A 16585-nucleotide genomic window follows, 5' to 3' on the forward strand; every position below is an offset into this window, starting at 1 on the left:
CAAAATCTCTGAGGAATGTTTCCAGCACCTTGTTGAATGTATGCAATGAAAAATCATGGGAGAAACAAAACACAAAGATGGTCCAACCTTGTACTAGCAAGGTGTAACTAATAAGTGATTGCCTAATATTACTTTTGTCTTGTAATAAACGTTTTGGTGTAAACAATGGAAACTCTGAATCAGACTTAACATGACTGAGTTGATTTTGCACTGCTGGGAGTCAGTCTCAGGACACCAGCAGTCGACTTGTTAGTGTAGCTAACAGGCTGAAAGATATTAATATTATTGGCGTCATATTATTTATAACATAATAAGGATGAAAACTGGTTGGAGGGGCACCCGGCGAATTTTTGCACTTTACAACAAACACGACTGTTTTTTAAAATTCAGTAACTATTAAAACTTCTTTCATTGTTAAAGAAACAGGAAAACAACAGTAATTATCAATGTCTAGGTTATTAAAATGATTAATAAAATTGTCACAATATGACCTTCCAGTCTGTAATTTGTTGATTAAAACAGCACTCTATAACATTTGATAAAGAACATTATAACAACAGTTATTTCCTTAAACCTGGGCATGCTGCCACAAGGCTTTATATTAAGTTATTGCACCAACACCCAGAAGAATGCATATTATTAATGTAATTAAAGCGCAATGTAATTTAAAGCTGCTCTCCAAGTAATAATTATACACCGACTTTCCACTCCAACTATTAATCTGGAGTCACAATATATTAAATCTGTCCAGGACAGAAATCCCAGGAAGTTTCAAGGATAGCCACTTATTTAGATGACACGTCATTATACTCGAGAAGCGTGGAAACCACCCAGACTAAAAAAGAAAGAAAGAAAAAATGAAAATCTTGGTGTGCCCTTCAGCAGCTCCCATAAAACGAGAATTCAAGATCGTACGAGGCAGGACAAAGCTGGCAGCTGTTGTTTGCTGGCTTATTGACGCGTCGCCACTTTCAAACACGGGTCGCATTCACACATTCGGCTTCGAAAACAGAAACGATCGTTTAGCGAGAGGACAAATTATGCAAATGAAAATGCATTTGAGTACATGTAAGCGGCATTTCCCGATAACACACCACTGATAAAGAAGTGGCTGCGGCGATGGCTGTCAATTAAGCAGGAGAAGCAGAAAGCTTCGTTAGTGCTCAGCTGAAGTGAGGAAACATACAGATTGCCAATTTGTTCAGGATTTCTGAAATGTGCAAACACTCGCGTCTATTTTCAGCACCTCTCGCCGCGCGCAGAAATAATGAGGAAGACATCATCTTTTAAAAATACATACATTTGAAAGTTTATTCAGAAGTCATGTCAGTAGTGAATTGGGAACAGTCATTATTACTGAAATCCAAGGTTACAGCAATCAAGGACAAGATCTGAACAATGATAACGTGGTAGGAGTTAGTTGTATGTGCACTCCAAAATTTTACCAATAAAATCCATCTTTTTTTTTCCACATACCAACTTTGTAAAGCCCCTGTCAATTCAAAACCTACAAGCCCTTTTTTGTTCATATAAATGCCACTTAATCTAATGACACGTTAATACAAAAAATCATAATCAAGTCACATACAAAAAACCTGAAATAAAATAGTCCTATATACAAACCTCTGTACACAGTGGGAATATGAGTAAAGAGGGAAATAATGCTTTAATGAGCCATTTGCTCTCATATATTTGAGAGTGGGTCAGTACTGGAAAGCCGTTGGTCCAAGCTCGTCTGTCTCAGCACAATGTCACAATAAAATTTCGATGCGGCATTGTGTCGGTCCTAGACAGCATCTGCAAATTCAGTGAATGCTTCTGTGCAACATGCTCCCAGCTGCAGACTGCATCATCGTCAAACAGCAGGCAAAAAAAACATAACATAAAAAAAGAAAGGAAAAGAAAAGATGGTACGAGGGGGCGGGCTGCGGTGAGGTATTCATCTTGTCAAGCTGGGACAGGGAAGCGAGGAATGTGTGGGTAAAAACAACCACTTTTCTGGGGTTACTGTTGATGTTGTTTTTGTTGCGTTGTCAGTGTGTTGTTTGGTCCTACTGTCAAGTTTCTTTGTTTACTGCACAATTCCTGAATCGATGGAGGCCTGTTTCCTGGTGGTCTTGGGAGGAGGTGGAGGAGGAGTCTTGCTCGGAAGAGGTGGCGGAAATTGCTGCGAACAGACAAAACGGGAACGTGAAACCTCGTTTTTGCAAAATAGTTTTGGATTTAAAGCGCAAGATTAGCATGTTCTATTGCTCCCATATTATTTTTTCTTTTACAAGAGGTTAATACTTGGATCATCTTAAATAATTTATTAAACACAAGGCTTTGATTTATTAAAACAGGTCATACCTTATCTTACAGCCTGCATGGCTCTACAAATGACGGAAGTAGTAAGATAGAGTTTACAGAGCAAAGATTTCTCACCTTCTTTTACAACACACATTATTTCACCAACTCAATCCTCCACCCTGATTGCATCAAGCGATAAAACTACTATATAATGATAACCAATGATAACAGTTAAGCACACAATTATTCAGACTCCTGTTTGTATGCTTTGTGAAGGAAACAGAAACCTGTTTTCCTGCCAAAGGGCTCACCACATTTCACTGTGTCCCTGTGTGCAAGTCTTTTTTTTTATCAGAGCACAAACTGCATGACTACAAAGTTTCTCCCTTCTCCAACTGCTGCTTTGTAAATGCCAAATGTACCTTGAGGTTTATGGGCTTCAGCAATGGATTAGTAGCCTCTGAGGCTAGCATTATATCAAGACTTTGCTGAAGTTTAGACCCTGAAATCTGTATTCAATAGTCTGACGAATTCTTCAAGATGGAGGTGATTCTTGGATAAATGCAACATCTTAGCACAATTTTCTGGACCAGGGTTGGGGACACATTGCTTCCAACCTTGTTGAACAATTTCAATGTTCTTAACAGATGGGTGTCCTTATGATCTTGGAATTGCCAAGTCTTATGTTGCTTTTACAGTCCCACTGACCATTTGAGAAAACTGTCATCAGGCAGTAGATATTTTCAGTTACAGCTAAAATATCCAGGAAAAAAACATTACTTTCTTAAAAATGCCGTGACATTTTTAAAATTGTTAATACTTAGAATTTTTGTATTATTAATTAATTTGAAAAACTGTTGAACAATTTGACAGAAAAATTGGATAACATTTTAAAACAAAAAGAATTAAACGGGGAGGTGGTACGAATAAAGATTAGTGGCTAGAGATCTTCTGGTGTGTTGAGATAAGTGAAAGGTGATTTCAAGTCTTATTTAATCCAGATGGAAAATGTCTCAGCTGTTTAAGCCTGTCTCTCCACCTGAATTCTCCTCCTCAAACACCTGAGTTCCCAGCAGAGAGTACAGACAAGGAGTAATGCAAGTCAGTGACCTCACCTCTGCCTCCATCAAAACTGTAAATGAAGAATGGCTGTCACTCAGTCTCAGGACATCTGCGCTCACTACATTACTGTCAGCTTGCTGCCACACGGTGTGCATGTGGCTCTGTTTTACTACCTGTCTGTGGGCCGTGACAGTGGATAAATAAGATTAGTTAACAGAGTGGTGAAGCTGGCTAGAGTAGAAGTCGCCGAGCGTGGAGAGATGAGCCGCTGATTAACAACACGAGGGCTTCTGATGGATGTGAGAGGTAAAGTAATCATCCAATCAATCACGTCTGAGCACCAGGGGCAATGAGTATAAATAACACTGGGTGGACAGGTGGGTGTGGGCTCTTGCTGCTAACTGACTGATGTCTACACTTTTCTGTGACACACATTCTAAAAAATGACGGACAAATCCACAACGAGCCCAAATGTAAACAAAAAACACACATGCACGAACTCGCACACGTCAGCACAGGAAGTACACGAGCAGGGGATAGTGGAGGAGGCTGACCCAAATGTCAAGTGCGTGTAGCGGTCGCTCGTTTCATTACAAGTGCCATGCATCATTAAGAAGCTGCTCTCAGCTCTAATTAAAACACCTACTCTTTGATGTGGAGGGGGTGGTGGAGGTGTCGAGGGACTCGTCAAGTCTTGATTATCTAGCAGGTTGCCGTAATCAGCTGTGTTGCTTTTCAAAGGCAGCGGAGGAGGGGTTTCACCTTTGTCAGGGCAACCCATCCCGTTCAGCTCCAGACCTGTGCAAGAGGGCACTCATCAGCTCACATTCGTCATTGAACTACATTAGAATATCTTACACAGCAGGGCTGGTACCCAGAAGAGTTCAAAAAGGGTCCATTTCTGAGAAATTTATGTTGATTGAGACTAATTAATTTTTTTTTCAAAGAAACTAGAAGAAAGGGGACTTAAATTTCGGAGACAGTCATTACTTCGCACATTTGAGGGGAATTTACAGTACAGAACAGTATACCTCTACTGAATAATGGATTTTCTGGCTCTGCAGTAGGTATGGAGTCCTATGAAACATCTATCTATCTATATATAGATATATATATATATATCTATATATAGATATATATATATATATATATATATCTATATATATAGATATAGATATATCTATATATAGATATATCTATATATAGATATAGATATATCTATACATAGATATATAAAGACAAGCGTCTGTCATCAAGATAAAGACAAGTGTCAGCCTTAGATTTGCTGTATGGACAGAAAATGCTAATGGTAATGTTACCGTGAAACTACTTGGTGTGCGAATATACACACAGAAACCCCTAAAATACTGCAGTTACAACGTGTCACGGTAAAAAAACAGAAACAAAAATAATGCTGAATGGCAGCAAAGTACGACGTCTTACTGGAAACGGCATGCAGGTTGTAGGAAACTTTGCTCCTTGGTGTAATGGGTGGGGGGCACTGCGAGGAGGAGCTGGAGGAAGAAGTAGGGGGTCCAGGTGACACAGAAAGACGGCGGTCTCCAACAATTTGATTAAGGACTTGGCTTCTTGGTCTCTGGGGCCGCAGAGGGCTTATCTGTGTGATCAGACATAAAGAAAACAAGATATCAGTGTGATATTACAGCGGGCTCAAAGTAAACAACGAAAGTTACAGAAGTCAATAAAATAGAACTGAGAATAAAATTTACTGACAAGAGACTTTTGATTAAATATCATAGGGAGCCAATAAAAGATCCCTTAAAGGGGAACATTTTATTTTCACATGTGTGTATATACAGCCATATTGAACGGGCTATATGTGAAGGAAAGCAAAAACCATTCAGATAAATGTTCTTGTTGGACTGCAGGAACTTATTTGTGGCTACAAATAATTGTTTGCATGCAAGACTGTGTTTTCTCCACTTTGGTATAGCAGGAATTTGAATATGAAAAGCTGTATCCTGAGGGCTATTCCACTCTGTAGTCGACATTAACAAACAACTTTGTAATTGGCCAACTGAAACAGTCAGCCACAAGGGAGACACTAAAAGTAACACACTTTATTCAGGGATTTAATTTTCTCTTGAATGCTGAAGATGAAATTCACATTGTGGGTGAAAAAAGCAATTTCTTGATTCCAGATTATACTTTCACACCGAGCTACTACATCCTAGTATGTGGTAATCACCGGAGACCAATAGGTTCTCTACCCTTGACCCCGGGGGCATGACGCTCGCATCATGAGCCAGACGGCTCCACTGTTGCCAGGGGCTTCTTTTGGATTCCATTCCTGCCCTTATCTTACTGCCGTTAGCCAGGGAGCATTCCCACTGGGCAATGAGAACACAGTGATACCACTCGGCTGTAATGGACACAGCGGTGGTGAAGAGGGACATGAACACAACAGAGAAAGAGAGAGGAGAGGGGGAGAGATGAAGATATGAAGAGTAAAAAGAGAACCGAGGGAACAGTTGAGAAGCAGAATTGTGAGCTACATCATGGAGAGAGGAAAAGGCAAGAAAATAAAGACCAAGTCAAAGATCTGAAGAGAACAAAACATAACTGAAATACTCTTGTTTGTAGCTTCTCTTACTCTACATGAGAGGGAAGACAAAAAAAAAAAAAACACCTTCACAGTAACACCAAAAGACACAGCAGGGATATTTCTCTATTCTATGGCCCACTGATGTTTGCCGTGCGACATATATTGCACAATGTTTTATGTGCAAGTGGAAAAAGACAGGTTATGATTGCATTAGGTGATCACATGTTTACTTGCCAAACTTTTCTGGATTTTTTTGCCTTTAATACTTTTCTCTTAGAAGGTTTAAAAGAGTATAAGGAAGGTTGGTAAAAACAAACGAAAATAATTTGAAACCACAGTTTTCACCTTGCAGTTGCACGTCTCCTCCAATCGGTGAAATTGCACTTACATGCCTGTTTTCCCGTGTGAACTTTGGGGGAAACAAGTTGGGATGTTTTCTACAACTGTCTGTTTTCACCCAGCAGGAAGCAGTCCACAGTGATCACACCACTTGAAATACTCTGCGGTCTAGGCAAGCGAGGTGCCTGGAGAGTATCCACAGCTCGCATCACATCCATTTTCTATTGGTGATTGCACTGGGCTGTTAGCTACCTTTTTTAGCACACTGGTGCAAAAACATCATTTGGTCTTCCTACTTGTGAGCTAGCAGGTTAAAGACGGTCGTCGTTTTAGAAATCTGTTCTCACCCGGATCTATGTCAGGTGACAGCTAGAAAAGAGACACTTTCTATTTGGGCGCCTAAAATTAGTGTCACCAAATGAGTATCTGATCAAATTATAAATACAGTTAGAATTTCTCCTTCTGTTCCTGATTTATAAAGTAGCTGAATAACAACAAGAAAAGTGTTTTGGGAGCACATTATGATGTCGCAGTGAAGTTGACCCTCGGCCTTTTGGATATTCAAACTTCATCACTTCCCATTTCATTCTATTTGACATTTATGTCTTATTGGGTCATAATTAGCATATAAATTCTTAATTTATCATGCCTTGTGTGGTCACAGTAACCTCTGACCTCAAACTCCAATCTATCCCAGAGTCCAAATGTTTGACACAAGCCAGCAGAGTTACGAGAATGACCGACCCAAACAGAAGACGTAAAAACGTACCGTCTCTGACAGTATGACAGCTTCAGCTGGCTGCAGAGAGATGTCCGCTGTTTTCATCTCTTTGTCAAAGACCTCCTGGTGCTTACTGTTCCTCTTCTCCTTCTTCTTCTCTTTGCGGTCCTTCTCGGGTTCATCACGGTCTAGTTTGTCCTGAGACTTGGTGTGCAGCTTCTTTGGTAGAAGAGGCTCCAGCGCAAAACTGAATAATAATAATAATAATAATAATAAAAACAATACATCAACTCAAACAAAATGTGTTAATTTGTATATCCCGACTCATGCCAGAGAACATGTGGGAATATTCCTTTATCAATAGTAATCAGTTTCAAAGATCTACACAAATCTGCTGCATGCATGTGTTTTATGTACATTCTGATTAAATAACAAACAGAGCTAATAGCGCAAAGAATACTTCAGTCACAATTTCAATGTGAAGTTGTTAAAGTTTCAACCTGCATGTGAACTGGAAGAAAGAAAGCAGATGCATTTTTCAAGCACTTTCTCTGAAATTCTCTTAGATAAGAAATCAAAGTGGCACCTCTGTGTATAAATGACACGATTTTTCTCCCCCCCAAAAAAACAACATTGATTCCTGCAAGAACAAAAAAACAGAACGAATGCTAGAGATGACATAATTTATGCCCCAAAGAATAGTGAAGCATGGTGTTACCCATCTGAGCCGGGCCTGGAGGGTGAGTTGTCAGAGGAGATGGAGGTGACTGAAGCTACTGACAGTGGCCTTTGGGAGGAGGGCATGGTGAAGGACCTCACCATGGAGGGAGGACGAGGTCCCCGCCGTTCATCTGCTGGAGGCTGGCAGCAGAGAAGAAAACAAACAAACAAATAAAAAACAGAAAATTATTTAGTTTAAATGTTACTGATTGCTTTGTAGTTACTTAGAAAGTGCTCGGTGAATAAGGTAGCAGTGGGTGACAAATTACAGGAAATCCCAGATTAAAAGAGTAGAGAAAGAACAAATATATGGCATGGTACAGAGGAGCAATTACCATGAAATCATCCTCTGTGGTATATATAAAAATCCTGCATGGGGGCTCCTGAATCACATTTTTTTCCATCAAAACTACAAGTGGAAATGATCTAAGTGAGCAGGAGAAGGCCTACACTAGACCCACTTCTCCCATTAGATGGAAGGGTCACTGCAAATCAATACTAAGCAAGAAAATGACAGGAATCTTCTTCATAGTCACTAGATTGCAACCTAAATTAACACCTAGGGAGAGATTTTGGACTTTGATGTCAGGTGGTGCTCATCATAACATCAAATGAGGGGGAAAATGGCTTCCATCACTGCAGCAAAGAATTGTGAAATCAACGCCCAAGGCACACCGAAGGCCTTTTGCTGACACATGGTGGCACAACACTTCATTTAGACACTTTATGTTGGCTTTCCCCTTTAATTTGTCACTCTTTCACTAGCTGGCAGTGATTATACTTTTGTATAATCACTGCCAGCTCGACCATTTTGCAGTCACTCGAATGGTCAGCACCTCCATACCAGGAAGAAAGGTGATAATTTTTTTACACAGCATTAAAAACACTCCAGCTGCCAATAAAACCGCCCACAATATATAGCTGGCTTGTGACAGGAAAACTGTAAAGCTGAAGGTCTTTTGCAGTTTTATCCTAAACCGATGTCCAGTACAGAGCTCGTAACAGAGCCGCTTATCTGAACATACAAGGTTAGCGGTAAAAAGAAAAAGAAGGAATCTTGTAGGACTATTAATTTTTGCTGAAATCTGACAAAAGAAAAATCTCGCAACAGCAGCTCTAACAAAGGAACCTTTTGCATTTAAAGAGTCTTTTCAGCCAAAGAAAGGGGCCATCACACACCTGATAGGGTAACCTCATTATCACACCCTGGAAAGAGATAGCTTTTCTCTTGTTTGAAAGGTCACCACCCTCTTACTTTAAAAATGGGCAGGTGCCCCGTTACCTCAGGCAAGATTGAGTGAAAAGCTTGGTCAAGCAGCAATTAAATCTGTAAAAGAAGAGAGAGATGGAGGCTACCCCACCATGCGCGCACACACACACACACACACACACACTAACTTCACAGCTGACTGGAGCAAAAAGAAAAACACACGTGACACACAACAGCAAACTAAACTGTGAATTTGCCATTTTTATCACGTCAGCCCGAGCATCTCGACTTAGAAATCTCACCGAATTGTTTCGCTCTATTTTCTGGTTCAGACGCCAGATTATAAAAGTTTGGAAGCACTTTATGACACAGGAAAATCCTGTAAGTCCTAACAAGAGTCAGTCCTTCTCAGTTGCCATGTTTGTGTGCAACCTACACCTGTATCTGTTTTAATGACAAACCAAAAAAGTGAATTGTTTGCACCTCGTTTTTGTGTCATTATGAAAAAAATATATGCAAACATCTTGTCTGCTTTCCACAAAGATGGTTTTGAGCACTCTGAAAGGCGTTTATGCATCTATGGACATGTTTTGCCAACACAGCTCTGTGAGACAGAATTTGGAATTTGAATGAAAATGAAAGCGTCATTCGAAGATGGACATTGTTTCTTTGCAACTTTAATCCGGGTCAAGAAAGCCTTTAAATTTTCTGGGAATACACCCGTAATTAGGTATATTCTAATGACACAAACCTAACAAAATACTAAAGAAAGAACATGTAATTTCATTAGTGCTACCTTTTGAATATTAAAGACATGAATAAATGTACAAACTACAATCTGACCACAGAAAAAGGAAGATCAACATCCTACATAATGGATGTATGAGAGATGTAACAATAACAAATAATATTATAAAATATTTCAGAAAGTCCATCTCACAGAAATCGTTAGCCAAGCACCAGAAAGAACTGCAGATCCCATTAGTCCCTGTTAAAATTAGCACACTGAGCTACAAAGCACTGTCTGTGTTTAAAGAAAAGAAAGAAAAAAAAAGAAGCTCTAGTACAGGAAAAAGCTCTTACCAGAGACTTTACCCCATACTGTTTCTCCACCTTCTCCCGCAGTTGCTTAAAGCACGCCTCCATGCGGTCATGAAAAGGCCTCAGTGCCTCTGTGACCTTCTCTCCATGGATCCGAACACCTTCAGCGAGATGCGGAATCTGGTGGAAGAAAAACAGCAGCGTGAGACAACTTCATCAAACACACCCTGGACTGCAGAGATGAGAGATCAGCTACATGCTGCTTCTTCCTTCAGAGGAATGCATTAGCGTCTGTCATTAACTTCATAAACTTAATTTCATGCACATGTCCTTTAGCTCATTGCCCTCTTGGATGTGCATATTCAGCACCAGCAGTAAAAGTACATCAGTAATTTTGCATATGCACTGCAAGCTTATCCAGGTGGAAGCAGGAACATGTTACAGAAAGCTGTTGCCATGACACTACCGCTGCCTTCCTGACCCCACCAACATCAATGCAACATATAAATTAAAACATGGCAATGAAAACAGGCATCTACTTTGTTTGGTTGGATGTTTTCTTCTCCATATCTGATTGCAAAAAACAGTATAATGCATCCTTTCAGGAACACTGCTGCCTCCCACTCTGTAGGAAGCTGGTGAATAACAAAATCTAAACACATACCAGAAGCAGCTCAGGTAGAGGAAAAGGGAGAAAGACAGGCAGTGAGCGAGAGTAGGGGGGAAGACTGAAACTGCTGAAAACTAGTAATTAGGAAACCCCAGTGCCACAGCTCTGCTGACTAAATCTGGTAAGAGGAGGACGCACCATCCCTTGGGAGAGTGACCATTTGAGTGTTATTTTCCTCTCTGCTGGTTAAAATCACAGGTTGAGGGTTTTCTGTTTTTTTTTTGCAGAGGTGTTTCATGCCATCTTTGGCAGAAAAAAGCAAAGATGTTATAGTCAGCTGTGTTAACAGCAGATCCCTTCTCTCCCATAGCAACTGTAAAAATATTACTTTACCGCGTTACCTCTATAAACGAGAAATACAGTTAAAGCTGAAAAAAGGTGTTTGTAATTCCCCTCTGATGAATAGCTTAAAAAAAAAACTGCATTAAACGGGATTTAATTTCAACATCTGCATTTACTGATCCCAGTCAGACAATGAAACAAATTCACCTGAACAAATGGAAGAAATAATCTGTGAGACGTGAGACATATTGGATAGGTGGGATAATAAAGAAAAGTGTTTGTGTGTGTGCTAACCTGACCTTCCCTAGCCTACCCTTCTTTATATTCCCCGAGGACAAACTTCCTCCCAGGGCATATCATATCATGAGCCCACTTCATTCAACTTGTCCAAAACACCAATGCACTTTTGTGATGCAATGTTTCATAATATTCCCCAAATCATTTATATTTTATTTACACCCATGTCAAGATAAGAATTTCTGTCAGAAAGGAAGATTAGCAGCGCAGAAACACACCTGTTAAAAGATACTAGCCACCTAGCTATATGTTCTCAGGTATGTGATACGATGTGCTAATAAACAGCATCCTGTGATATGAGAATCACAAAACCTTTGGCCCGAAAGCATAAATGAAATGGAGGCCACAGACACCATGCAGGCATTCCCCCTGTTAGTGAGCACCTGCATCATCACCACTGGGATCTCACGGAAGAAGGAAAAGATGCGTCTGGGTATGAAAAGGCAAAGGGAAGGAAAAGAGAGGCAGAAGGTGAAAAAGGTTAAGAGAAAGGAGGGGGGAGAGGAGTTTTTGAAGGACGAAGTGTTGTGAGATGAAAAAGCAATGAAAAAACACAGCGAGAGTGAAAGCTGAGGCAAGATTCACGTCTCCCAGGATACCCACATCTTTTTATAGACCTTTGGATGATTGAGTGCGGCTGAGTTGAGGCATGGCAACAGATTTCTGCTTGGTGGCTGCACAGCGATAAGCTCATTGCGGAAGACACTTAGGCTCAAGGTTGTCAACACACACACGTGCGTATATGCGCACACAAACACACACAAACTTGCGAGTCTAATTACATAACTTAACTTTTTAAAAAATGCTTTTAATCCTCTCCGGCTGTCTAAGAGAGATATCTGTTTATCAGTTTCACAATTTGGCATATCAGTAAGAGATATCAGCTCTCGTGATGCTAAGGTGAATGTCATTATTAGAAACTGGGGACTTGGTTCTGCATTCATAAAAAGCCAACACCAAGTCCACGGTAAACATTATCTTACAGAGTCATGACAATACAAACTGTAAAAACTAGTTTACTTCATGGAAGAGGTACATTTGAGTTATTTTACGGGATAAAGAGGCAAAGCTGAGGTGTCAGAGATGACATGCTAGTTGGGGAGGCTAGGCAAAGCTAAGAGTGTTGTTGTTGATCATAAGTCACAGTGACAATAACATGTCACTAACAGTGCCCCCTTTCATGCAAGCTTTGAAAATAGCATTCATTAATATATTAGAAGACAATCAAAATGGCACGAAGGATATTGACATGTGGGTAGTTTGAGTTTTCTGCCCCGATATTGATAAATGACGGTAGCAAAAACAGTGGAAGAGTGTATCTAAACCAACACAGCAGTTTGTAAAACTACAGACTGCTTGCAGAGAAGGTCAGACGAACTGAGCACAAAGGAGTCACGAGTACAAGAAAATGAGTGGTTATTAAATAGAACATGCACAGTTCAAGCCTAACAGCATGACTTTGCTGTTCTGTGAACACAGAAACTAGACACAAGCGTGTCTAAAATTACATAGAGGCGATACAATACGGCAATACTGAGGCAATGCAAATGTACAATTGTGGCCACGTCTGTCCTTTTTTAACCCCCTTATGACAAAAGATAATTTTTGTCAGAAGCTTTAAAGGTTGAAAAAATAACCAGGACTATCATGAACCTATAACAGTTTATTTTTAATAATTTTTAATAATTTTTAATGTGTCCCGAATTCACATATTGTGCCATCATAATTAGTGGGCTGCAGCGATTAGAAATCACGCTAGAGCCCCATTTATAAACAGGCAAATGCCAGTATTATCAGCTGACAGCTATAAATGAAATGGCACTGTGGTTTAAACCCCCCCCCCCCAAAAAAAAAAAAAAACAGAGCCTACTGTTCTTAACTGAACCCTGTCATTCAACTGCCTTTCTGATTCACAACAAACAGACTTCTGAGCCACACCCCGCGGTGGTAGGACAGCCACGCTGACTTCGAGATGCTTGGTATTAAAGCTGCGATGACATATTAAGACCTTTCGTGAAGGTCGCGCAGGTCTTGGAGACGTACGCAACATTTGGCGAGTCAGACAGACTAATAAGCAGACTCCGCTTTATGTGAGATGAAGCGACCAAAAGAAAAAGGCTTCTGTTAGAGGGTCCTATTAGGAAACAAGCCTGCCATTAAAAGATGATGTTTTTATGCTAGTGAATACAATGTTGATGCCCTGGTGAAAATTCCCCTGATCGTTTAGCTCCCCATAAACAGACTGAACGATGTAGAAGTGAGGCGTTTCAGGAACTAATTTAGGCATCTTTCCAGAGCCAATTATAAACATAAACATTTCTAAAAACCCTACTTCGTACTTGCCAGGGAGTTGTTGTTGTTGTTGTTTTTTTACAACACCTATTTTCCTGATTTCCACTTGCTCATTTCTCTCTAATTACTAAATGAGGACAATGGGTATTTCAGGATAGCAGTGCACAACGGCTCATTTCTACCCGTTTAGTTTGCTCATTGGAGCCGGCTTGCCTTCATTTGTCTCATTTAGATGGATTCAAAACACAAGATAAACAAGCCTGCAGTCTCTGGCAAAGAGACAGCTGACACCAATTCAAATCTGCTTTAGTGATCGCTCTAAAGTTTGTTGTGGGTATGTTTGGCATAGGCTTTCCTCTATGGCATGTGTGCATTATGATTACACCAAATAACCTTGAAATAATTTGAAACAATGATTTTAAGGACACTTTTTGAAATGGCTCCTTATCTGAGTAGTACCCTGGAATTAAAAAATAAAAGCCTATGCCACAAAGGTAATCACACCAAGATTACTGCTTGCTGCCATTGCTTCATGATAAGTATAAAAATAACTGATAGGTCTTAGAGATGAAATCCAGCTGCTTGCTCCAACCCTGTCATGTATAACGCCTTTGTGATATGCACAACGTTCCAGGAGTGATGAAGCAGCAACATGCTTATTTTTAGGTAACCTGCCGCTGCTGTGTCAACCTCTACTTCAGTCAGCGATTTCCTACAGATCCCCACGTACGCGCCACTTGTATGTCTAAGTAAAGTAGGCACACATGGAAAATTGTATTTTTAAAAAAAGTCTTCGCTATACAGCAAAACAATTATGTGAGCAGCATCATCAGTGTCAGACGCGAGGTACGAATACAAGATACATTCTTCTGTGTGAATCACTGAACCATGTAAAGTCAAAAGGCACAACAAAAACAAAAGAGCGTTCCTTTTTAGAGTCGGCGAAGTTCCACCAAAGATGCGGAGCACAAAGTCGACCTATTTTACAAACAACTGAGAGAGGTACAACTTTAGAATACGAAGCAGACTTTTCTTGTATCTGTTCAGATCCTGGGTGAACCATAAGGCAGGAAACCACAACTTCTTGAGTATTAAAGTAACCCACAGTTCAGATCCAGAGAGTTATACTCTATTAAACAGGATGTTGCTTTCCAGCAGTCCTCGTGTGCATTTCTTGCCTGCTGCATGTGCATCTCGCTCAGTGTTGCAGTGATGCTCACAGAGGCTCACATTTCCCCTGTTTGTAAGAGTTACTGCACTGAAAACTACTGCTACTGCACAAACAATAATGTATGTTCAGCTGTAAGTTTCACACTGATTCATTTTTATTTTTTATGTATAATCACTTTAATGAAGTGTCACACATAAATGCAATTTTACTTTAAATTTCAAAATCACACAGCGTAATGTCTGGAAGGCTGTAGATGGTGGTGCAAGGTTTGAACATTTCTGGTGTTGATTCCATTAATAAACTTCTCTAATAATTTTAACCATAGTGACTTGCCCAAAGCAAATGAATGCAAACCAGTGCCAATGATGTTAAAAGACTGAGTGGGATGAATGCACATTTTCATGCCTCCCAAGCTCCTTCACACCATCTAATCCATACTCAGCATTTTGACTGCCTGTCGGCCATGTCTTCCTATGCTCTTTACTTGTGCTATGGAAAAAGAATGCAAAGAATGTAACATCGTTTAAAGTAAATAATTTCAAACAAACTGGCAAAAGCACTGTTCCCTGAATCCTGGACCCGTATGATGCTTTGCCATTTTCACCTACGTGTCCCATGGCTCTTCAGTGGTATGGTCTTACCTGCCAGGCGATGAGGTCCTTTAGTTTCTCTATCTTTTCAAGGTCCTCTGGATGCTCCTGGATGTACTTGTCATTGAAAAAGGCCTGGAGAAAAAAAAAGATGGCAGACAGAAAAACACTGGAGTAAGTATGACTATATAGAAAGGAGGAAAACCTGGAGTAAAGTTAGGTAAAGGTAAAAATGTAAAGATGTTTGCGATATAAGTAAAAAGAAAACTGGGAGGAAATAAAGATGAAACAAGGGTGAAGCACTGGGAAGGTCTGTTAAGATGTGAAAAATGTAGTCAAGACAACCATCTCTCATCCACTGCTCGCACTATTTCACTGAGACGAAGGAGTGACCTGAGGGCAAAGAATTCCCGTTGCTTCTCCTCTGACTCAGAAGGCACCCTCAAGACCGGTATAACTCTATTTCAGGTAGAGAACCCAATAGGCTATCGCTTTTTAAAATAATCAAAAGGGTAAAAGGGTTGTGTTAAAAAAAACTGAAAAAAGACCACATGAGCCACTATAGTATTTGGATTACACGTGAAAAATGATGAAAAACAGGAAATAGTGAAGACTGAGTTGGGCTTTTGGAAAAGGAAAAAATAATGGATTTATGATGACCTACAAGGAACATGATATAAATAAAAAGGTATAAAACATTAACCATCATAGTGATAGGGATTCAAGAATTTGCAGCAAGCATACGATGATAAGAAGTAGGAAGAAGTAGAGATGCGCTAATTGCAATTTTCTGATTCCGACTTTTATTTTTCAATTCAGATCAGGAAAAAAAAAGTTTAAGCTTTAGAATTTAGGCAACAAATTACAGGATGTTCAGTTACTTAAACTGCATTAATGCTGTGCTCTTACTGAGTCTGCTGGCTTGTTGCTGGCTCTGAACTCTGGACAGCTTTAGCCACTTGGCCTTTGCTTACTTCTTAAAAATGTCAGTGCTCATCTGGGTTAGGGTGATTTAAGTGTCTGATTAAGTTTGTTGTTATGAATGTTTTTGTGGTGGCCCACATGTAGTTTATCTTGGCACTCGGAGACGACCAGCATGGGGCAGCGAGTGATGCTAAACAGACCAGTTACTAATCAGATATATATCAAGCTAACTGGTCAGTCACTGGTCTGGAAATGAGTGGGTTTTGGTACTTGGTACTCTAATAATAACACCCAATTCACATCATATAATATAACCTGGAAATTAATGTGTTTTTATTTGAATGAGTTTAAAACATACTTTGATGATCTTAGAGATAATTTAAAGACACGGAGTACCTTTTTATCCTTAAC

The 16585-nt window shown here is 39.9% G+C and overlaps 1 protein-coding gene across 2 annotated transcripts in view; it reads right to left on the bottom strand.

Moving 5' to 3' along the window:
• Positions 1-1284: 1284 nt before the first annotated feature.
• Positions 1285-16585, bottom strand: part of dock1 (dedicator of cytokinesis 1) — a 196844-nt gene continuing 181543 nt past the window's right edge. For both annotated transcript variants that reach the window (XM_026178424.2, XM_026178422.2), the window contains exons 46-52: positions 15302-15385; positions 9991-10128; positions 7696-7838; positions 7026-7224; positions 4795-4969; positions 3998-4149; positions 1285-2167 (exon numbers count right to left, since the gene is read on the bottom strand). In XM_026178424.2, coding sequence (XP_026034209.2) covers positions 2072-2167; positions 3998-4149; positions 4795-4969; positions 7026-7224; positions 7696-7838; positions 9991-10128; positions 15302-15385 — 987 coding nt within the window. In that variant the 3' untranslated portion in view covers positions 1285-2071. The remainder of the gene's footprint in view (positions 2168-3997; positions 4150-4794; positions 4970-7025; positions 7225-7695; positions 7839-9990; positions 10129-15301; positions 15386-16585) is intronic.

Source organism: Astatotilapia calliptera, chromosome 8 (genome assembly GCF_964374335.1).
Source record: "Astatotilapia calliptera chromosome 8, fAstCal68.1, whole genome shotgun sequence".
NCBI lineage: Eukaryota > Metazoa > Chordata > Actinopteri > Cichliformes > Cichlidae > Astatotilapia > Astatotilapia calliptera.